Source organism: Pleurodeles waltl, chromosome 2_2 (genome assembly GCF_031143425.1).
Source record: "Pleurodeles waltl isolate 20211129_DDA chromosome 2_2, aPleWal1.hap1.20221129, whole genome shotgun sequence".
Lineage (NCBI taxonomy): Eukaryota > Metazoa > Chordata > Amphibia > Caudata > Salamandridae > Pleurodeles > Pleurodeles waltl.
In genome coordinates, this window is record NC_090439.1 from 587,853,115 (window position 1) to 587,877,745 (window position 24,631).

General features: G+C 45.4%; 1 protein-coding gene across 1 annotated transcript in view; it reads left to right on the forward strand.

Moving 5' to 3' along the window:
* SPIDR (scaffold protein involved in DNA repair) overlaps positions 1–24,631 on the forward strand; it is a 1,761,208-nt gene that overhangs the window by 28,199 nt on the left and 1,708,378 nt on the right. Inside the window, exon 2 of the mRNA XM_069220129.1 lies at positions 2,909–3,064. Within this exon, the coding sequence (XP_069076230.1) occupies positions 2,909–3,064 (156 nt within the window). The remainder of the gene's footprint in view (positions 1–2,908; positions 3,065–24,631) is intronic.

Consider the following 24,631-nt stretch of genomic DNA (forward strand, 5'->3'; position numbering starts at 1 on the left):
TTTCTGAGCCTGTCAAGTCCTTCTTTTGACCCATTTTGCCAAAGGAAAGGAAGTTGCCTAATAATTATGCACACCTGATATAGGGTGTTGATGTCATTAGACCACACCCCTTCTCATTACAGAGATGCACATCACCTAATATGCTTAATTGGTAGTAGGCTTTCGAGCCTATACAGCTTGGAGTAAGACAACATGCATAAAGAGGATGATGTGGTCAAAATACTAATTTGCCTAATAATTCTGCACTCCCTGTATCTGTTTCTGATGAATTGTTATTCCTACACTCCGTCCTGTTAAGACAGTGCTGCAGCTTTGTCCTGTTTGACATGGAGTAACATTTGGCATTAACTAAACTGGACTAAGCATTGGCACAGGCTTATTCGGGTTGCAATTTTGTACAGGCTGTTTCACGTAACGTGATTGCACCATCTACTGCTGCGGAATCCATTGTGGTAGGACGGCTCATAATGCTGCCGGCGGTCTGCTGTGGACCGCCAGGTCGGAGATGTACATCTCTGGCCCGGCTATGAATAGAGATGTGGCAGGTTGGCGGCGGCCAATCCGCCACACTCATAATGTGGGGTGATAATGCCACAATAACCCTGGCGGTCTTTTGACCGCCAGGGTTGTAATGAGGGCCATTGTCATTCACAACACCAATAGCTCTAACTCTCACAAATGCAAGACCTATTGAATTGCAAATGCTTGTCTTCTTATTGCACAGTATCAACCTGGTACTGTGCTTCTCGAATGTTGGTCTTCCATGCATGGTCTGCAGCTCAATCCCAGTTCAACCAACACACTGCAGTGACATGACAGCATGTGTAATATCAGTCAGACCCTGACAAACAGGCTGTTCTCTTCAGAGTGGCAAGTGTGTACAAACAACAGCTGCCAAATAGCATTCTATAAAAAAAAAAAAAACATTTTGGGATGGGGGCCAACGCCCCATTTTGTCCATCAGGCATGCTAGCTTCACTTACTGGTGACATAACACTCCAAGCCAACTTTTACACCCCACCACCTGCAAATGTCACCAACCACTACTGTTAAAAACCAACATTGAAACCAAGGGGTTGTGGTGGGCAGGGGATGTGGCTAGCCAGCCAGGTAGAGAGGGGAAAGGAGATGCTAGACCTATGGTCTGCTTAAGAGTGGTTTAGGGAGGCGGTAAAGTGGGGGCGATGATTGTCTTTTATGTCTTATGTCCCCAGCATCAGTGAACCAGGAGGCATAATAGGTTGATATTGTATACCTCGAAGCTGAAAGATTGGAGCGCCCCCACATACACTAGGGTTATCAAAAAATTATTTGGACAAAATGAACTCAGTTAAAAACCCCAAGCATGTCCCTTCAGCAGTCTCTCCCAGAGTCCAAGCAAGAATGACGACCTTGTTGAGAGAGAGGTTTTCACTGTGCTAGTTTGAACATCTGAAAACTCTAATGGAGAAGATGATCCAGTTTCTAAGTTTCAGAGTGTTTTACCAGGCTGAGTGGTCATAAGGAAGGAGTAAGGAAATACCAACGAGGCTGTCAAAAAAATAATGCGTTATGCAGTGCAGTATTTGTACATGCAAACATAATGTACAAATACATGCCCATTTCTAAATGGCTGAGTGGCGACAGTTTTGCAACCAGTGTTCTCCTTTCTTTTTTAAGTCAACAGATGTATTGGTTTGTTTCTCTAACAGTTTTCTGTAGCACAGTTGTAATGCTATTAGTATGCTTGACATGGGACCAGAATTTATAGAACGTTATTAAGAAATAGGTGGCAAAGCATCAGTGCAGGAGATAGGATTAAGGTGGTTTTAGCATATCAGAGTGGGTTGGTCAGTAACAGAAGAAAAAGGTAAGTGTTGTTGTTTCTTAAACAGTAGGACAATTGTTTGCGTTTTCAGGAGAGTGGGACCTGCAGAGGAGTAGGTTATCCACCTGAGATAACACATAGAATGTCCTCGGATGGTGGATTTTTTAGTTAGGTAGCCTTGTACGCAGTAGCTGGGTTTAAATGTGACCCTTACCTATAAGGGTAGCCGGTGTAAATCTCCGTTTTAGGGAAGTGTGATCAACTTTCTCTCATACGAGATGTTTATCTGTGGAATGAAATCTTTAAGTAAGTTAGGAAAGTGATGAATGAGGATTTTTGACAGGATGGCAGTAGCTCGTGGGTAGGAGGTTATTGCATTTCCTAGCTAGTTAGCAGATGATCACTAGAAAGGCCCTACAAATCTTGGCAGTTCTGCAAATCATGTTTCTCTCATAATTTCCCTTCCTTTAACTTCCATGTTTACCTCCATTGATTTATTTCCTTCTTACCTTTGTCTCATGTTCTGCTTTTTACTCCATTGCACTTTGATTCCTTCCCCTTTGTCTCATTCTCTTTGTCACAATCTCTTCTGTTTTTTTCCCCGCATTCCCCGTTCATTAGCATTTTTTTAAAGTTTATGGTACTTCCTCTCTCAGTTGATTTAACGCCCTGTAACTATTGACACAATCCAAAACTTAAACACAGTGTACAAAACACTAAGTAAACACTATAGACCAATCACCTAGGCAGCTGTCATGTAATGTAAGAGTTACAATGGTTATGATATGTATATAGCACACCCTACGCAAGCACCTCTAGGTACAAATGCAAAAACATTGATTTGAAGTTGCCTGCTGTATGGTGTCCAGATGGTATGTCCATATATGGAGGCAGTTGTATGCAAAGCTACCTGGGAGCCAGATCAATAGGTTCAGCATCAATAAAAAGGCCAGTTTTCAAGAGGAATCATTCTGGTAGCTCTTGCTTACCTTTCTCCAGTGAAATAGGACTGCAGTCATTCCAATCTTTTTTTGTAAAGTATTTTTCCTCCACTTTAATACATTTGCTGATTATGTTTTTGTTTTCCTCTTTTTCCTTTAGAGGAAAAGGTCCCTGGATAGAGAACTTGCATGTTTTCCAGATGAGGCGTGTCTAAGATCCAAGAAATCTGATGCTGGAACTGTGGTGACATCGTCTTCTGTTTCAGATGCCTGGCTTCGATGTGGCGATGGATTTGCAGACTCTTCCACACAAAAGGTGAGTGATATTTCTTATAACGGAGATAATTTATTCTGCCATTGTCTGAGGATCCAACTAGACTGTCTCCCAGAGGCAGTGGAGTTAATACTTCTAGAAACACACGTCCAACTTTATAAAGACCAGGCTTAGCTGGCCCTCAGCTTCTCAATTTAGCCCTCATATCATGAGCTCTAATGACCAGTAACTACTAGAATATCCAACTGTATGGGTAGGTAAAATTCCATTGAAGTTGACTATGATATGTTTGTATGTATAGAGTATATTTAGGATAGGATAGCATTTGATAAATGTTTATTTTTCGAGGCCTACTTGAATCTCCTTTTCTTCAAGGGAAACAGGTCTTCTGAAATACTGAAGTAAATAACAAAGGAAGATGTTACAAGTGCTGTATTCCGTGTTCTGGTGTACACATTAGGATCCTCTCCCTCTCTCACCTTACTTAAGCAACCCCAGATAGAGTGGAGGTAGTGGTTGCTTACCTTTGTAAATGTGGGGTTGCAGAGCAGCATCTTGCGTTCATACTAGTGAACACCACTTACTGTCACCATACCCAACTCAGGAGTACTGCACAGCATTGGAGCAACAGGGCTGTACTATTATTAGGTTATTATGCACTACTGTGTGCTACTTTTGTAAATTCTGCTGTTTGTGTTGTCCATTTTGGAAGTGTGAGGACGTTAAGATACCCTGTGAATGATGTTATCACATGAGACGAGGTGTGTGATGTTTTAACATATCTTCTAGAGGACAATTATGCACTGTGGGGCATATGCCACTTTGTGAACTATGAAGGGCCATGTGGTTCTCCCTGGTTGTATTGTTGGTGCGAGCTAAGAAGTATTATACTATTTGTATGCTGGATTTGTTATTGCTTGCTGAATGATGAAGAATGAAGTTAGCGTATTATATCCAGATCTAGTATAAGTGTATGTTTTGTTTTTCTGTCATAGATTCTCCTTGAACTGGGTATAGAATAGTGTAATGCATACAACTCTCTGAGTAGCTGAAAATGCATAGGCCTCTGTGCAGTGACATCTATGATAATAATAACTTGTGTTTTTTATATTGCTTGAGATATCCTTTACCTATAACATGCATCTTAAGAATAAAGAGGCATAACCGGTAGCCTTACTGTGTCCTTACTACGCTGACCCCATAAGAAGCAGACTCTTAAGACATTCTTTCCTGTGGTTCTTTAATGCTAAGAGTAGGCCATCAAGAGACATCAACTGCAGACACATCTGTTTACCAACCAATTGTTGGATAATGTTCACAGCCTTTAATGTTATTTATAATTGTCCTGTTTGCATTTATTCTAAATATATGGGCCGTTGTAAATTCATTGTTGGCATCTCCTATGAATCGCTGAATTTGACTTCTGGTAATATACAGGGCACACACTGATCCCAGGGATTAGGTCCTGCCCCCCACAAATTATTTACAAGACCAATGTTTTTTCTATTGCTCCAGGATGGTTGGGATGTCTCTCTTCCCAGGGTCCACCAAACAGTACTTTGAGGATGTTCTGTTGATTCAACACCCCCACATTGACTTCTGAATTGCGCCAAATTTAGGATTTTTCTATAACCTACTGATATAAACTACCTACAAAATGGTATGCTTAGATATATATGAAACTCATTAATAAATATATAAATAAATATCACCTTTCCTGTTGATCATAGATGTAGCAGTATATGAGCAGTACACATCATATCTCTGAAGATGCTAGTCATTTCTTGTCAGTGATTTTTTAATATTGAGTAAAGTGCAAAATTGGGGACCTTATAGCTCATTGTTTCTGTAGGACTAGTAGGATGAGGACAGTAAATGAATAAGTAAACGAACAAGGAATTTCTAATTGCACCCTTTTCCTTCCCACACTAATCTTAAGCAGTATTACCCATACCCCAGTACAGCGAATCAATGTTTTAGATGCATGCAGTAGGAAAAAGGGGATTGGCTGCAAATTTTCTATCTCTGCCCCAAGCTGATCTTTTGGCAGGATATATGTTCAGCTCTTAGAGAATGCATTCACCTTACGATTCGTCCTGGAGGTTCAGCTGATCTTGTTTTGGGTATCCTCTGCCACTCGAAAACTTAGGCCACCTCAACAGTATTTTATATGTGGTGCTTTATCGGTTGCTCGTTTCCTTATTTTACAGTATTGGTGTACTTCCAAAATACCCACAGTGCAAGCGTGGCTAAATAAGCTTAGAAGAACCTCTACTTTTGAAGAGGCGTACGTGAGAAGAATTAATGCGCTCCCGCCACCAGATACCTGGGATGAATTTGGTGGGTACATGAAGAAAAAGGACGCAAGCGAGTGCCTTTATACTTGGTAGCGTCCTATGGCTTGCGATTGACTTGTAGTCAAAGACAAATGGATGAATTATTAAAAATTATAATCATGTATATCTGTACTTTCTCCTTTTATCTTGGTAGCTTGGCCACAAAGTACGCTCTCTTCTTGGGGACATTTTTGTTAAGCTAAAATAATGGTTAAGAGATTGCCCCCTCGGGGCCTGGGTTATGTATAGTCTATTTTAAATCTTACTTATGCGACTAAAGAGATTGGTCTTGAGATAGAATTGAGATGGAGGAGTGCGATTTCTGCTGTTGAGAAGGTCCTTCCTCTCTTAGACTGGCGTATAGGTGTTGGGCCGGCTAGAGCAAATGTTGGATGTGAATTCTTGGAGCTTATGAGGTCTCCCTAGCCCCCTTCTCTCTTCAGATCTGCTGAAACCGAACTGACTGCCAAATAGGGGCAGCAGAAAGTGGAAATACTGGTGCCTTCCACATTTTCTCTCAGTCAATTTGCTGTGGTGTGTGCTTTGCACTGGCAGTGCACACCTCACACATTCTGCTCCCCATTTGTGAGACTGTCTGCCTCACTTTTGAGCAGTCATTTTCACAGAGGGGTGCCAAGGCAGAGCAAAAAAACAGGGAGATTGTTTTTAAACTAAACGTTGTGGGTCCTATGACAAGAGAGCACTGAATAACAAGATCAGTGTAAGATCTATAAATGCATGGTCAGAAAAGACGTCACTGAAAATAAATACAATTGATATTGAACTGAAGGCAGTGGAAGAGAATTTGAAGGACCTAGCTGGAAAAGTAGGTAGAGAGACTGAATTGCATAAAGCTACATGCAGGACCCCAAAAGTGGGTAATCGAGTGTCTGAAATGGAAGCCACCTTGCAATAAATTTCATCTGTTTACTCCTGTGTGATTGAAGAAGTCTCTAAGCAGGAGAAAAGGATAGAATGTCTCAGTAACCCGCAGAGAGTAAATCATCTCAGGGTCTAGAGGTGCCTGCAGAGTTCAGACACTCTGGTGGAGATGAATAGAATGCTGTTGGAACTACTGGTGGTGCAGGCTGTGAAACTACAACTTGTCAAGATCTGTGTTTTGAAAACACAGCGACAAAAACCTGCATTGGTTTCACATTGATTATTATATTAAAGTCAGCAGAATGGCGGGAGAGGGTCCTATGGGCATATTAAAAAAAAAAAAAAGACGATGGTGCATCTGGGAGATGCTGGGCTTCTGATTATTTTTTCCTAATCTGAGCCCAAACGTTTTGTGCAGGAAAAGAGCGTTAGTGGCAATTTGAAATATGTGGCAGCCAGAAGACTTGAACCTTTGGTGTTGATTGGGTAAGGCAGAGGGTGGAGAACGGAGTGAAATGTAATATTTTTTCACAACCTGAATCCTCCAAGACTTTATTAGACAATCTAAACGGTAAAGAAGGGTAACTTGAACTGTGATTCTGCTAGGGTTGCCCCATTAAGTGTTCAAATGTGTATTTTCTGCACCTCCTGGTCCGTTCCTCGGGGGGATGGGATGTTGAAGCTTGGGGTTATAGTTTCTGACAGTGGGTCTGAATGTTTACTTATTACTTTGTCTTTCTCTCAACCTCCTTTTCCCTCCTTTGGGGCTTGTTTCCATCAGTTGGGGTTTTTCTGAAGGCATTACAATATATAGCAACATAAAAAAATGATGTACGAACTGCTGAACATTGTCAAATATTCACACTCATTCCTTTTGTATTGCTGTAGTTGCCCTAAGTGGGAAGGGTATTCCCAGACGTGGGTCTAGTGCTCACTGTGCCACTGGATTCAAGTGGATTCATGCTAGCATGACTGACGAGGTGTGATACCCTGAAATCGGTCCCAGGATGTTTGTTTCCAGTCCACGGAGGACCTGGCCTGGCAGTTCAGGCTGGACTGTTCCCATGGGGAGCAGGGTCAAGACTGATTTGCATATGGCTGGGTCCAAACTGGGGTGGCACAGTGAGCAAAACACAATGGATTTAACTCCGATCTGTGACAAGGGGTGAATCTTTGAGAATGTTCAGCATTCCGTCCATCATCTTTTTTGTGTGGCATTACAATATATTTCATACTATTAGTGAAATATGTGTTTTTATCTGGTGAAGGGAGAAATTAATTATGTGATAATTAACAATGTTTTTCTGGGTTTTTTTTGTTCGTATTATTCTGAATTGTCTCCTAATTTCCTGAAATATAGAATCAAATCTTAGACTGGGGTTTATTAGCGCAAGCTTCTGGCACTGAGTTTGTTTCTTTAGTGTAAATGCAAGTTCTTGCCTTGATCAACATGTTCGAAGAGTTTTTACCTGACATTTTACGGTTCCGAGGAACTGAGAAAGGCTTAGTTATACAGTAAAGAGATGACCCATCTCTGAGGTAAGCAGATGGTTGCTTTTATAGTGGTAAGCAGCAGGTTGCTTTTATATAACGCTCTGGTAGCTTAGCACAAAGCAGTTTGCTTAACCTAGAGGCAATGTGTATTTATGCGCACTCGAGCAATAATAAACTGAAAACACCACACAATAAAAATCCCAAATCAATTTAGAATGATAGAGTACATTTTAATAAATAAAATGACACCAAATCAACAAAGATACAATCAGTGGAACCGGAATATGATTTTTTTAAAGTTTTAAGTAAAACTAGTACTAAAAATCACAAAATGCTATTCGCAGTTATATGTTTTCTCTGGGCAGTAAGAAAGTCATAAGTTCAGGCTGACTGAGATGGAGTGGGACCAGGATAGTCCTGCTGCAGTTACCTTCTCAAATCCAGGCCCCATTCATATTGGCAGGGGCAATGAGCAGATGGGGTGTTCTGGATAGGCATTGCTGTAATGCAAAGAGCCGTACGTCGCTCGAGCTTCGCAGTGACGATCGTTGTGGGCTGTTGCGATTGGTACAAAGTGCAAGTCTTGCTTTGCCACTGGTCACAGACGGTTGCGGTCAGCACAAAGAGCAGGTCCTGCTAGAGCTTCGCTTTGGCAGGGGTCATGAGTGGTCGCTTCTCGTAGCAAATAGGTCACTTTGTGATTGAGAGGAGCCCAAAACGTCTGTAACTTTACCTTTTCTTCAGGAGGAGTTCACTCTACTGTTAGCTAAGGATCCAGGACCTTGGGGGGGGGTACATCTTTGGACTCATGACTCACTCCAGCAGGGGCCAGCAGCAGGGCTCAGGCAGGCCTGGTTGGTGGCTGGCAGTTGGGCAGTTGTAATGAGGCTTCTGGATGCTTGTTGTATCTCTATGGCTCACACAGGAGATCAGCCCAGTGACCCTTGAAGTACCTCTCAATAGTTCAAAGCAAGCAGGTCCAATTGTCATCCTTCAGATAGTAGGGCAGCCCCATTCATCAGGCAGCTGGATAGTCCTTCTAAATCTTCCACAGGTCCAGGAGTGTTCTGATAGGTTCACATGATGCCACATTTATACCTGATGTCAGGCTTTGTGTAGGGAATTACCAGAGCTTTCCCCAGAACTCGTTCTGGTCAGCCCACCCCCAAGTTTGGCACCAGACTGTCTAAAGCCGCAAGGGTCTAGTGTCAGGTTCCTGGTGTCTGCTGCAGGCAGGGTACTTTGAAGTGTAATCAGGGCACAACACCTCCCCAGCCATCCTGTCAGGAAGGTGCACTCCCCTCCACAACCTAGGCCTTTCTAGTAATGTATGGAAGGAATACACAAACCACAGCAGGAGAGCCATTCACAACCATGTGATGGAGGGCACTAGCAGAAAGGGCCCTTTGGTTTTAGGGAGAAAAATGCAGACTTTCTAAAAATGGCATTTTCAGAATAGTAACATAAAACTGGCTTTAACATTGAAGAGGATTTTAAATTGTGTTGCTTTGAGTGTAAACAGCATGTCTGGTCCCAAACTGAAGTTAGCACTTATTAATTATAAAAATAAGGTAACCCAGTGTTAGCCTATGGGAGAAATACCTTTACAGCAGTGAAAAACAGGTTTAGGACATGTTAAACATAAACCCAGATCTCCTATGTTTTAAATACCATGCACCCTGCCCTAAGAGCCTTTAAAGACTTGTTTAAGGGTGACCTGTAAGTGTTTAGAAATAAGGTTTAGGCCTGGCAGATGGTTTATTTTGCCTTGTCGAAATGTCAGTTTAAAACTGCACTTCAAGATGCAGTGGCAGGCCTGAGGCATGCTTTGAAAAGCTACTTCAGTCGGTGGCATTGTGAGTGCTGCAGCCCACCTGTAGGATTTAATTTACAGGCCCTGGTTGCATGCAATACCACTTTCTAGGGACTAATAAGTAAATTAAACCTAACAGTCAGCTCTAGGCAGTTTTACCAAGTTTAAAAGGAAGAGCACAAGCACTTTGCTGCTGGTTAGCAGGCAAAAAGTACAGAGTGTCCTAAAAGCTAAGAAAAATGGGTTCAGCAAAGGAAGGCAAAAATCTGGGGTGACGCTGCTGAATGGGCCAAGTGCAACATGTATTTAAGGGATACCAATTTCTGGTCGCCTGGATTTATAATCACTTGTTTCATTGTTTGAATTTAATACATTTTCAATGGAAATGAGTGGCCCGTGCCTTAACCACTCCCTGCAATCAGAAAAACTATATGCTGTCAAGTGGAATGACATTCGTTTGATTTAAATTGGGCCCGAGTCATAAGTGTCTTGTGGAGGAAGATGTTGTCTCACTGCAAGACCTCCAAATTAGTGAGTTGCGATTTGGGTTTCGGTTCCAGAGTTGGGGGCATGAGAGGGTTATCACTTATAGGAGTTGTAGGAGATTACAACAACTACACCCCACAGAGCCACGTGCCCAACCCTGATAGGGCACACAACATAATGAATGTCTCTATGTTTGTAATGCATCCTGGGCGGTGGGCAAAAAAGATCTTGGGCCCATTCTAGAATGGGGTACTGCCTAATACCTGGTTGGACCACCCCCTCCATTTCTCTTTTTTTACCATTATCCTCTAGTGTCCAGTGGGCTTTCTGCCCCACCTCTGATGACAGACTGGGGGTAAGCAACCCCTAATCTTCCCCCCACACCCAGGAAGCTAGAAAGACTGTTGGGCTCATTCTGAGATAGATGCGGGTTGAACCAAACCCTTTTTTTGTTCATGTTTCTGCCAGTCTGGCCTCTGTGTCAGGCAGACTGCTGGGGCCATTATGGGGTGGAGCACGGCCCAGTGTCTGGGCAACCTACTCTCATCCCTCAATTTTTTTTTTTTTTCCTCAATGTTTCCTATTTTAGTGGGCCACCAGCAATTTTCTCCCTGCACCCTGGGGGCAGATTGGGGCTAAACTTCCCTATTCATCCCTCCTCATAACAGAAAGACTGTGTGGCCAGTTTCAGGGTGGTGATACAAAGCGATACCTGGGTGGGCGCCCCTTACCTTTCTTTCTTTTACAGTTTTTCCCTATTGTCTGGTGTTTTTTTACGCCCTTGTGGGGTGCAGGAGGGAAATGGGTAGACGGTGAGTACATTTTCCCCTCCAGTCTGTCCCCGTGAGGTGGCAGAAGGACTGATGGGGTCATTTTGGGGTGGGGGCATGGGCTGATGCCTGAGTGGGTCACCCCCACCCTTTCTCTTTTTAGGTTGCAGCCTTCTAGACAGGGCAGCTCTCTGGTTGGCTAAAGACATCTTGGGGACTTTCAGAAAGTTGACCTAGGAATGCATTCCACTTGCTGATTACCACAGGCTTTGTGGTTTGTAAGTCACACTTTATGGCTTTCCATTTGCCTTTAGCATCTGAAGGTTCAGTTTATCCCCCCCGCTGCCTAAATCGTGTTTTCTGTATCCTTCCACAAATTCGCTTTCTGTTAACAGGCCTTTAAATCTTGTTCTTATCTTGTCACATTTGCTGTGCATTCAAAGTGCGTGCTCAGATGTTAGACGCTGTCATTAAAGGGCGCTTGTTTACGTTTCTTTCTTGGACTTCAAAGTGAGAGGATTTATGGGGCAATGTTGCTGGATACTGAGGTAGAAAAGAGTGTTTTTCGAGCACAGGTTAACATTTAAATGAACTGTGAAGTATTTCAGAATATATCAAAATTATTAACGCACAAATGAAGTACATTTTCTGTCATTTCTGAAGTGAGTTGGAAACCAATACTTTCATGCGATCAAAAAGAATCCTTAAACTAGGTGATTCAATTTTCACACATTTTCTTCTGTGCACTGTATAGTTTTGTCAGTAAAACTGTATGTCTATGCAAATGTAATGGTCATTTCAATTGGAAATGTGTTGTCTGTAATGGCAGTGTAATACTACACCATGAATACGGCACTCTAAACCACTCCACTCTACTGTACACCACTCCACACTGCTGCACTCTCCTCTGCACCACTCCACTTTACACCACTCCACTCAGCCGACTCCACTCTACGCCACTGCACTGTTCGGCACTTCACGCTACGCCTCTCTACTCTACCCTGTACCACTCTACTCTTTGCCACTCTACTCTGCACCACTGTATTCTTTGCTACACCAATCTACTCTGCACAACTCCACTGTATGCCACTGCACTCTGTGCCAGTACACTCATCGCCAATGCCCTTTACTCTGTAACATTCAGTTCTTTACCCCTGCACTCTACGCCAATCCACTGTACGCCACTCTAATCTACTCTGCACCACTGCACTCCATGCCTTTGCATTCTGCGCCACTTTATTCTACACCACTGCACTCTATGCAACTGCTGTCTACCATGCACTATCCACTCTATGCCACTTCACTCTACTCTGAAACAATCTACTCTGCGCCACTGCACTCTTACACTCTACTACACTCTGCGCTACTCCACTCTATGCAACTGCACTCTACGTCACTCTACAGTTAACCACTGCAGTCTACTCCACTGCACTCTACTCACTGTACTCTATGCCACTCTACTCCACTCTATAACACTGCACTATGACACTGCTCTACAACATGCGCTCTCCGCCACTAAACTTTCTGCCACTCTACTCTGCACTATTCCACTCGACTCTGCACCACTGCACTCTACTTTGCACCACGCTAATCTACACCACTGCATTCTGTGACGCTGCATTGTACAGCACTGAATTCAGTGCCACTGCACTCTCTACCACTATACTCTGCAACACTCTATGCCAATGCACTCTATACCAGTCCACTCTACTCTGTGGTACTCCAGTGTATGCCACTCTGCACAACTCCACACTGCCACTGCAGTACATGACACTCTTTGCCACACCATTCTACAACACTCTACTCTTCGCCATTCCACTCCGACACTCCACGCCACTCTTCTCTATGTGACTAATTTTTTAGCCATGCTGGTGAACATCATAGCTAAAAACACATCGGCAAAGCCAATAAGCTCTTGCATAGGCTAGACCTATTGGATTTGTCAATGCTTGTTTTGACTGTTTTTCTTTGGTGTCTATTGGGCTTTCTGTCCCACCCCTAAGACTTATTTAGGGGTAAGCAAGTCCCAATCTTCCCACAGATCTGGGAAGCCAGAAAGACTGTTGGGCCCATACTGAGGTAGGTGCGGGCCACACTAACCCCAATTTTTTGTTCACTTTTCCCCCCTGTCTGACCGCTGGGTCAGACACACTGCTCTGTCCACTAATGAGTGGGCATAGCTCAATGCCTGACGCCCCCTTCTCGCCTCCTTTTGTAGACCCTTTTTAACTGGTGTAGTGGGCCATCTCCACCTGCCACCCCCTCTCCCCACACACATGCGGGCAAATTGAGGCTAAACCTCCCAATTCCTCTCTCATGTTGTGCTAAAAAGACTGTTCTGCCAGTTCTAGGGTGGTGACAATCCGATGCCTGGACAGGCCTCCCCTACCCTACTTTCTTTAACCATTTTTCCCTTTTGCCTGATGCGTTTTTTCCACGATCGGGGATGGGTACTTTGGGGGTAATATCTTCCAATCTGTCACCCAGGAGGTGGCAGAAAGACTGGTGGGTCATTATTGGGTGGGGAATGGTCTGATGACTGGGGGAGAGCCACCCGCACCCTTCTTTTTTTATGCCATGGTGTCTAGTGGTCTTTCTGCCCATCCAGCTCTAGATTAAGGTTAAAACCTCTCAATCTACTCCCACAGTGGTAGCAGAAAGACCGTATTGCCTTTATGAGGTGGGGGCATGTCACGATGCCAGTGTGGGTGAACCATCCTTTTTATCCAGATATATCCCTAGTGTCTAGAGGGATTTTACCACCCTCCCTCTTACCCCCAATTGAGTGATACACCCTGACGTCTTGTTCCTGGGGCAGACAGTCAGCTGTGCCATAAGAGGATTAGCACTTGCTCATGAGGGTGAGAGGGGCGCAAAGACATTTCCCTGGTGTCTTGTGGATGGATCCTTGCTTGGTAGTGCTGCCCCATGGTGATCCACTGTATAGAGGTGCTGCTGTAAATTGTCCCTTTTCCATCACTACCTATCCTCTTTGGTGCATGGGTGTTATGCTTCCTGAGCGCTGATGAAGTTGGAAGCCTAAAGGCACTGTATGTGTACTTTTTTCACTGTGACATAATTATGCAGCTTGTCACAGTGACCAAAAAAATATGATTTCAGGACATGAAGGACACTCTTCCCTCACACTCTAAAATAATTGTTTTTAAAAGCCCCAGAATTATATTTTCCTTTGAAATGCAGAGGGCAATTTGTTTGTGTTTGCCGCATTCCAATTGTTCATAAATTCAGACCGGTACCTATTAGTCTACGTGAGGATTAAAAAAAAAAAAAAAGTCCTAGATAAATTGACTAAAGAAGGAAGGGATAATAACTCCTACTGACTCATCAGAATGGGTTTTGCCAGTTGTCCTTGCCAGAAAGTTAACTGGAGACATCCGTCTTTGTGTAGATCTGAGATCTCTTAATAGTTACATAATAGTGGATTGTCATTCTTTATCTTGCATACAAGAAATGTTAGCTAATGTTGGAGGAGCCAAGTATTTTTCGGCCATAGACTTACATTTCTCCTACCATCAGATAGCTTTAAATGCTGATTCTCAAGAACTCACTACTTTTATAATGCCTTTTGGTGTATACAAGTATTTAGGGTTACCTTTTGACCTCGCATCTGCTGCAAGTGTTTTTCAGAAAGCCATGGATATTCTTTTCAAAGATATAAGCAATGTGCAGGCTTTCCAAAATAATATCCTTATTTTCACCAACACTAGTGAAGAATATCTTGACATTTTGGATAAGGTATTAAACATTTTAAGCGCGAGAGGGATCACAGTTAAACTACAAAAATGTGAATTTGTTTTCCAACATATTGATTGTCTAGGACACACCATTTCTACTGCTGGTATTCGACTTAAATGTTGTAATGTTGAAGCAATACTTAAGGCATCAGAAGATAAGGATGCCTTGAAATAATTTTTGAGATTATGCAAATATTCTGCTTGTTTTCTATCTGACTATGCCATGATTGTACAACCATTGAGACATTTACTCAAAAAAAAGAGATAAGTTTGCATGGACCAAAGAAACTAATAACATCTTTTATCAAGGTTAAGGACCTAGGGCCAGATGTACGAAAGGATTTCACCCATTCTGTGTCTATGGGAAAATCCTTTCGTACATCTGGCCCTTAGTTATTAATGTACCAGCTTTAAGCCCTTTTATTTCTGGAGAAAAATGTTTTATCGCTGTAGATGCTAGCATGAAGGGCATTGGTGCAGTGTTTGGTCAAAGAGTGAATGGTAAGGAAGTTACTATACCTTTTGCTTCCAAGAGTCTGCAGGAAGAAGAGATCAACTTTAGGGAAGGATTAGCATGTGTTTGGCCCATTCAAAACATACTTGTGGGGCAATTCCTTTGAAATATATACTGACCACAAACCTTTAGTATTTCTATTGATTGGTAATGTGTTAGAAAAAGCTTCTGCTTGTCTTGTAAGTTTATTTTCTAAATTACAGGCGTATGATTTTACCATCTAATAACTTCGAGGAGGTAACATTTTCTTGGTGATTGTCTCTCACGTATGCCATTGCTTGCTTGTGATGACATTAAGGAAGAGTATGAATGTGTTATTGTTACTATTGATGCTGTGTGTAAACTGAATGGAACCATTTCGGAGAAAGATTGGATAGAAGCCACCGCTCAAGGTGTTGTTTAACTGAATGTCTTGAACTACTTGAAAAAAGGTTTGCAACTCATGTGCAGTCTTTCAGAATCTTTGACACCTTTTGCTCAAATCCCTCTGAATTATCTTATGAAAATGGAATATGTATCAGAAGTGGTTGTTTCATCCCTCCCAGAGGATTAAGAGATTAGTTATTCAAAGTAGCACAGGAAGACCACTTGGGTATCACAGCCATATGCAAAAAAACTGAGGGAGCATTATTGGTGACCCTCCATGAATCACCATGTTACATTTTATATTATTTTGTGCCCTGAATGTATAGTCTCTGATAAACATTGTAAGGCTGTGGAAAAACGTCTTCACATGCTTCCCTTGCCTGATCAACCATGACATAAAATAGCTTTGGATTTTTCTGGTCCATTTAATTACTACGTGCTTGTAACAATTTTTTAATAGTTCTAGTTAATTATTATTCTAAGTAAGTTTATTATTCCTTTGTAGAGCCAGCTTCCACAGAGTCTGTGTTACTCTTTCTTGAGAATGTCTTTTCTCTAAAAGGAATTCCCAAAGAAATTGTAACAGACGACGACACCTATTTGGTCTCAAATGTTATGAAAACATTTCTCTCTAAACATGACATTAAACATCTTCAAGTTGCGCTACGTAGTCCCTCTGCCAATGGTTTAGTAGAGAGAGAGCAAATAGTTTTTATAAAAGAAAGTATTCGAGCTGCTCTTTCTTCTGGTATTGATGTAAAGAAGTTCCTGAAAGACAAAATTACTGCATATTATTCTACACAACATTCTATTACGGACATAACTCCTTTTGAATTATTAAGGAAAAGAAAATGCAGAACAAGAGTTTTGCTCAATTGGTTAGACTCATTATATGAATCCAATTGTAAAAAGGACGATGATTCCAATCCCAAACAGGACAGTGTCATTCCCCCTTTCCAAGAGATAGTAAAGAAAAACAAAAACAATATTATGATTATTGTAAGCATGCCAATGAGAGGAAATTTGATATGGGGGACTGGGTTCTTACTAGAAAGCCCGTGAAAGTTAAAAAGGGGAATCCAAATTTACTTCTCCTTTCAAGGTTGAACAAGTTTCTAAAAATGCTATTTTGTTAAATGAAAAAAGGTTGGTGAAACAAAAGCAGGTTAGTCCCCATTTCTGATATTCAAGCAAAAATAACCGAACAGTACTCAATTTGTCCCTAAAGAAGATTCCATTCTGCATGAGTATAGTAAACTCAAAGATGACAACCTAGCCAGTCAAAGTTCTTCTTGCAATGATGTATCTTGTTCTTATTTCTCCAATTAAGAAAATACTATCACAACTCATAAATTGCAAGACAGTGGCCCACATTATGACCCTAGCGGTGAGTGATAAAGTGGAGGTAATACCGGTAAATTCAGCCAAATTATGACTGTGGCAGTGATAACTCCCATAGACCGCCAATGTACAACAGAACCAACCGCCATGGCGGAAACAACATTCACCACGTTGTAGCCAACAACAGCCTGGAGGGAGACAAAGTACCGCTCACCATATTAAGACACACGAAACCACCACCTTTTCCGAGGCGGTACCAACGCCAACAAAAGCCTGGCGGAAACAGAGCTCAGAAGTGAAAGGAATCACCATTGGAGACATAGGGAAAAACCACGCCACCATGGAACCCGAACTGCAAGTTCTCCCGATGATCTTCTACGTCATGCTCCACCTGGAACACCAACGCTGACGAAGACGACGACGGTGAGTACAGCCGCTTAGCACACAAGGGAAGGTGGGAGGAAAACAAGAGTAACACACACATGCACAACCCTCACTCGACACACACACACACACACACCGTACACACAACCAGCTGCACACGTAAACCAATGGCACACAGCATAATAAAACTCGGACCACAGTGCTGGAGTACCGACAATGTATTAGCATAGCAAAACCCTCCACACAAACCAAATATATTTACAGATGTACATAAAGGGCCAATGCCCAGTCCAAAGTCATGAGGGCACATAAGGGCACAGGGCACAGTACAAGGACACATCCGGAGAGAACACTGCAGGGGCATAATTTTGCAAGTGGGAAGGCACCTTGGGAGGATTGGAGGGGCACCTCAGCCGAATACGGGAACGTCCCCACTAGTTCTGGATGGGACTCCATGCCCATTGCTTTGTCCTGGGGAGTGAAAGACCACAGTCTCTTAAGTGGGTGACGTGCCCCACTGGTTCTGGAGGGGGCCCTGTGCCCATTGCTTTGTCCTGGGGAGTGCAAGGCCACAGTCTCTGAAGTGGGTGACTTGCCCACTGGTTTTGGATAGGGCTCCATGCCCATTGCTTTGTCCTGGGGAGTGCAAGGCCACAGTCTCTGAAGTGAGTGACGTGCCCACTGGTTCTGGAGGGGGCAACTCGCACAGCAGCCCCTGGAGTGTGGCCTACATGGCGTCCGCTGGCGGTGAAGGCTGCGTTGTGGTGGTGGTTGGAGGAGCCTCCTAGGCAGCCTCTGCACTGTCCGATGGCTGCACTGTGGTGGTGGATGGAGGAGCCTCCTGGGCAGCCTCTGCACTGTGCGATGACTGCACTGTGGTGGGGGATGGAGGAGCCTCCTGGGCAGCCTCTGCACTGTCCAATGGCTGCACTGTGTTGGTGGATGGAGGAGCCTCCTGGGCTGCCTCTGCACTCACTAATGGCTGCTTTTCCACAGCTGGCGGTTGGGACCCCGTGACATCATGTAGATGTTGAAAAGCAAAGGTGAGATGATTGATCCTTGGGGACCCCTGCTTTTGTGAGGTAGGGTTTGGATGAGAAGGGGGGCGAGTAGATGATATCAGATCTTTTTTGAAGATAGGAAGTAATCCAGTCGAGAGCAGTCCCTTGTATCCCGGCTTCGTGGAGTCTTTGAATTAGGGTGTCATGGTCAACCGTATCAAAGGCAGCCGAGAGGTCCAAGAGAAGTAGTGCAGCAACTCCATTGCGGTCGACTGTGTTTTTAAGATCATCCCAGATTGCTATGGGTGCCGATTCAGTGCCTCTTCCTGGGCGGAATCCAGTTTGGAAGTCTGAAAGTATAGAATTGTCTTCAATGAATTGTGACATCTGGGCGAGTGCTGCTCTTTCTATCAATTTGCCCAGGAAAGGTCCATTTGTGATTGGTCTGTAGTTGTTGGGGTCTTGCGGGTCTAGGTTTGTTTTCTTTAATAATGGTCGGATGTATGCCTTTTTCAGGTCTACAGGAAAAGTTCCTGTAGTTAAAGAGTTGTTGATGATTCTTCTTACAGGTGTGGCAACAGAAGTAGATAGAAGAATGTTCTTGAAGATTTGTGGTGGGCAAGGGTCAGAAGGGCAACCGGAAGGTCTGCTTGCTTTGACCAAATCCATAAATTCACCTTGGGATATTTGTTGGAAGGACTGTAGAGGCTGGGTTGTAGATGTAGTGCATGCAGGTGTGAGTGTGGACGTGACTGGGAGGGAGGTGGAGGAGGAGGAGTAGGAGGAGGAGGAGGAGGGGGAGACAGTAGAGGCAGTGGATGTTGTCGTGTTTGCAACTGTATGGTGTTTGCGTGAATGCCTGTGGGATAAAGTGTGGTGCTTGTGTTTGCCTGTGCCACTCGTGTGTGTTGCCTTGTGTGCATGCTCGTCTGTATGTGTGCCTGGGATGGGTTGTAGGGAATGGGCCTGGGAAGTGGTAGTTAGAGGGGGGACGGTAGAAACAGGGACTATGGCTGCCATCAGAGAGGAGACCAGAGCCTGAATCGATCTCTGTTGGGTTGCCAATCCACTGTGAATGCCCTCCAGGAATGTATTGCATTGCTGCATCTGGGATGACAGCCCCTGAATGGCATTCACAATGGTTGACTGCCATACAGAGATGGATCTCAGGAGGTTAATAGCCTCCTCACTCAGGGCAGCAGTGCTCACTGGGGCAGGGCCTGTGGTGTCTGCGGCAAAGGAGATGTCCAGCCTCCTGGGTGAGCGGGCACAGGCAACTTGCTGAGGGGCTACTGGGAGGGTGGTGCTGGTGCGGGGTATGGCGGCTGTACCTGCAACTGGGGTGGCCACAGAGGTGTCCGCCACCACCAGAGAGCTCCCATCGGAGGAGGTATCTGAGGCTGTGTCCCCTCGACCTCTTTCCCACTGGTTCATTGGTAGACTCTGCCTCCAGGGTCCTGTGGGATGCAGCTCCCTCCGTCGCCGGTGCCCCTGCTCCTCCGCCAGATGATGCTAATGCACACAAGGACAGGATGACATAACAAAAAAGTGATGGAGAGAGAAAAAGGAAACACTGGATCAATTACTGCACCAACATCACCGTTGGCGTACACAGCATCCTCATACACAGGGAGCAGGCCTGAGCAATATGCATTGCACTACCAGTGATACGGCTAGTCACCAATGTATGATGAGGAGCACACAACGCAAGTGCAGCACACCTGGGACCCACGATGCCCTGCCTGAAAGTGACTACTAACAAGCTAGGTTACCTGTATTTGACGTGGAACCATTACCCTAGAGATGACCCACACTGCAATGTCTGGCCTGGCCTTAGGGGCACCCACTAACACACCACCACCACCCAGATACCACCCCACCAGCCAAAAGATGTAATGATATCCACTGTACTCACGCCCTTGTGGCTGCTGTAATTCCCTCAGTCGGCCAGTTCAGGGTACGCCACTGCCAGTATGTAGACCATCAGGGGGGTCAGGGTCCGACAGGCACCCCTTCCTCGTTGGGAGGCCATCCCCAGCTGGGCCTCTGTGGTCTTCCATGCCCAGCGTGTCAGGTCCTCTCACGGTTTCCAACAGTGGGTGCTCCGCCTGCCATAGACCCCCAGGGTCCGCATGTCCTTGGCGATGGCACACCATAATCCCTTCTTTTGATGGGCGCTGGCCTGCAGAGGTAATACATACAGGAGAACTCCATTAAACTAACAGTCCAGCCTGTCACAGACATGGCCCACCATACTTGTTTCAATCACCATTGGCACACACATAGTCCAGCGCACAACATGTACACCGCCAACAGAGAATCCCCTCCCCCCCTTACACTGTGCCTTCACACACAACTCTATGCATCGTGCCCAAAGTGTGCTCACCTGTTGGTCTGGAGGCCCATACAGCAGTCCGTACTGGGGTAGGACCCCATCCACCAGTCGCTCCAACTCCTCTGAAGTGAAGGCTGGGGGCCTTTCCCCGGTCACAAAGGCCATGGTAAGTTCCAGACACAGGTCACAGCAGCACATGCAGTGTAGATCGCCTCCTGTTGAAGGTCAGGAAACAACTGAGTATTGAGTTAGAAAATGGCGGTCTTGTCCGCGGCGGTGTACACCGTCATCCCCAGCATACATCCTCATTGGCCACGAAACTCCATAGGGCCGAATACTATCCAATGAGGAATTGCACAGCAGTGCACGACCGCTTACCGCCATGACTCCCAACATCAGCAGACTTACCTCACTTCCACCTGTCCCTCCATACAGGAGGTGAACAGGCCTATCGAGAATTGCTCCATCACAGGTTAAATAGGCACATACTTAAAAATTTACACTGTCCCAATACATAAGTGCATGATGTGGACTGCTGTTGTGGTTTAGTGCTCAAAATTGTGACAGCCTGCTCACTCTTGTGTCCCTTAGATACCTACCACTGCGGATGAATAGGAGATGGAGACATACTCCTGTGTACAGACCACTGGTGGACTTAGCTACACTGGAGTACAGGCACATTACCCTCACCTATAGACTGGACAGGGCCACAATCACAGAGCTGTGTGCCCAGTTGGAGCCTGACCTGTTGTGCAAGTGCTATCAGTTCTCCACTTCCTGGCAACTGGTTCTTTCCAAGTGACAGTGGGCTTGGCAGCAGGAATGTCACAGCCAATGTTCTCAATCGTGCTGGCAAGTGTGTTGTCTGCCCTGGTAAAACACATGCAGCTACATTTCTTTCCCACAGGTGGAATATTTGGCCACTGTGAAGGCCGAATTCTATGCAGTTGGACATATCCCCAATATTATTGGGATGATTGATGGGACACATGTTGCTTTTGTCCTCCCCGCCAGAAAGAACAGGTGTACAGGAATCGTAATAGTTTCCACTCCATGAATGTGCAGATGGTGTGCCTAGCGGACCAGTACTTCCCCCACGTCAATGCTAAGTATCCTGAGTCGGTGCATGATGCCTTTGACCTGAGGAATAGCAGCATCCCAAATGTGCTGGCCCAACTACAGAGGCACAGGATGTGGCTTATAGGTGAGCCTTGGTCCCCACCCGGAGGATATAAGTGTATGCCTCTGATGTTAACCTCATAGAATAGTGTGTGGCTAAATGATGTCCCTCAATACCTGCAGGTGACTCTGGCTACCCAAACCTATTGTGGCTGCTGACCCCTGTGAGGAATGCCAGGACAAGGGCTGAAGAACGTTATAATGAGGCACATGGGCGAACCAGAAGGATCATCGAGAGGACCTTTGGCCTCCTGAAGGCCAGGTTCAGGTGCCTCCATCTGACAGGTGGATCCCTGTGCTACTCACCCGAGAAGGTCTGCCAGATAGTAGTGGCATGCTGCATGTTACACAGCGTGGCCCTCAGACGGCATGTACCTTTTCTGCAGGAGAAAGAGACTGGAGATGCCCCTGTGGCAGCAGTAGACCTTGAGGACAATGAGGATGAGGAGGCTGAGGATGAGGATGAGGACAACAGAAACACAGTTATCCATCAGTACATCCAATGACACACAGGTGAGACAGTGCAACTTAACATTTCTATGATTATTGTTGTATTCTCTGTGGCAGTGGCATGATGACATTACCCACTTTTTACCTCTACTTAGTGTTGCATATGGATTCTCAGTTTACAGATGTTAGTGCAATGACATCTGTGTATTGACGTGCTGACTACAGCCAGCTACTGGTCATTATTTCTATGCTCTCACACTGTACAGTTTATTTGCAACTGATATAACTGTTTCCATTAATACACTGTTTCAAAACATGAAGTACAAGTATTTGAGTTGTGTTCAAGGTTGTTTATTGTATTGCTAGGAAATTGAGGAGAAAGTGCAATGGAATGGGGTGATGATGGAGGAAAGTCCAGGGTATTGTTTCAGTCTGTTTGTAGCTCAGGTGCAGTGTCCAAGGGGCCATAGGAAGGGGAGCAACAGCAGTTCAAGGTGGACAAGGTGATAGTGTGGGACACAAGGGGGACATTCAGGAGAGTCTCATTTCCTGGCGGTGGTCTCGGCAATTTTCTATGGCTTCTGTCTGGGTCACAGGGAACGTTTGCGGGGTGGTTCAACTTCTGCAGGGGGAGGGATGCTGGTGGCCGGTGGGTCCTGTGGCGGGGCCTGGCCACTAGTGCAGCAGAAGTGGAGGGCTGTTCAATTGACTGTCTAGTGATAGGGGCCAGGTGGTGTGCTGTTGCCTCCCTCATGATGTTGGCCATGTCTGCCAGCACCCCTGCAATGGAGATCAGGGTGGTGTTGATGGCCTGCAAGTCCTACCTGATCCAATGGTACTTTCTCTCCTGCAGCCGCCTGTTCTCCTGCACGTTGTCAAGGATGCCATCGTATCCTGGGAATGTTGGTAGGCTCCCAGGATCTCGGAGAGTGTCTCCTGGAGAGTCGTTCCCTGGTCCTGTCCTCCCCCTGGCGTACAGCAGTCCTCCCAGTTTCCCTGTTGGCCTGGGCCCCGGTCCCCTGAACGGTGTGCCCACTGCCACTGAGCCCAGGTCCCTGATTGTCTTGGCGGCGAGGTGTGGCCTGGGGTACCTGTACAGGTGGGCACACTGCTGATTGATGTGTCCTGGAGACAGAGGTTTGGGTACGCTGAGTGGGTGCTGTGGTGTTGGATCCTGATGGGGGAGGCTCTGTGGTGGACTGTGATTATGCTTGAGTGACCGGCTGTCCAGTGGTCCCTGATGGGCTAGGTAGGTCCTCCAGATCATGAAGTCCAGAGTTACTGTCATCACTGGGGGCTGGATAGTGGTGGCACCTCCTCTCCACTGACATTGGCTGGGGTACCTGTGGGGATGTAAGTGATGTATTATGCTTCAAGTGTATGACATTTGTACATCCCTGGCTTCCCCTCTTTCTTTGGTGTTGCCCTGCCACCTTTTGCTTGTGTGGGGTGATGTATTGTGGGTATGTTAGTTTCCCTATGCTGTGCTTGCTTTAGTGATGGGTGTCCATGCAGGGCTGTAAGGGGTATCCATGTATTGGTAAGGCATGCAGGGATTGACGTTGGGGTTAGTCATATGTGTAGATGCAGTGTGTGGGATGGAGTGGAGTGATGGGAGTGAGGGTGTGGGTGTGGGTGTGAGATGGCATGCCAGTATTGGGGGGTGATAGGTAGTAAATGTTGCTTACCAGTGTCCAGTCCCCCGGCAACTCCAGCGAGTCCCTCAGGATGCAGTATTGCAAGTACTTGCTCCTCCAATGCTGTGGGGGAGGAGGTAGGGGTCCACCACCAGTCCTCTGTATGGTGAGCTGGTGCCTTGCTGCAATGGAACGTACCTTCCCCCACAGGTCGTTCCACCTCTTCCTGATGTCGTCCCTTGTTCTTGGGTGCTGTCCCACAATGTTCACCCTGTCCACGATTCTCCACCATAGCTCCATCTTCCTTGCAGTAGAAACCTGCTGTACCTGTGCACTAAAGAGCTGTGGCTCTCCCCTGACAACTTCCTCCACCATGACCCTTAACTCCTCCTCAGTGAAACGGGGGTGCCTTTGTGGTGCCATGGGTGTTGTGTGATGTGTGTTGGTGTGAGTGTGTTGGGTAATATGGTGGGGTGTGTGATGTGGAGTGCGTGAGGGGTGTATGGGTGTGAGTGGTGTGTGTCTAGTTGTCTCTGTGCTCTTCTTCTCAGTGTCCGGGTAGCAATTGGTGTTCATAAGGGTTTGTGGATACTGTAGGTGTGTGTTTTATAGTGGTGTTGGTGTGTGGGTGTGGTGTGTGTATGAATGTTAGGTGTGTGTTTTTGGTATTGGCCAATGTGGTGGTGTTTTGTATGTGGGTGTCCATTCTGAGCGCGCCGGTATGTATTGCCAGTGGTTTACCGCCGTTGAACGCCTGCCGTGGTGATTCGTGGGTCATAATGTGGTGGGTGTTGTTTTGTTGGCGTAACGGTATGGGTTTTGGGACCGCCATTTTATCACTGACCCTTGGGCTGGCGGATTTGTGT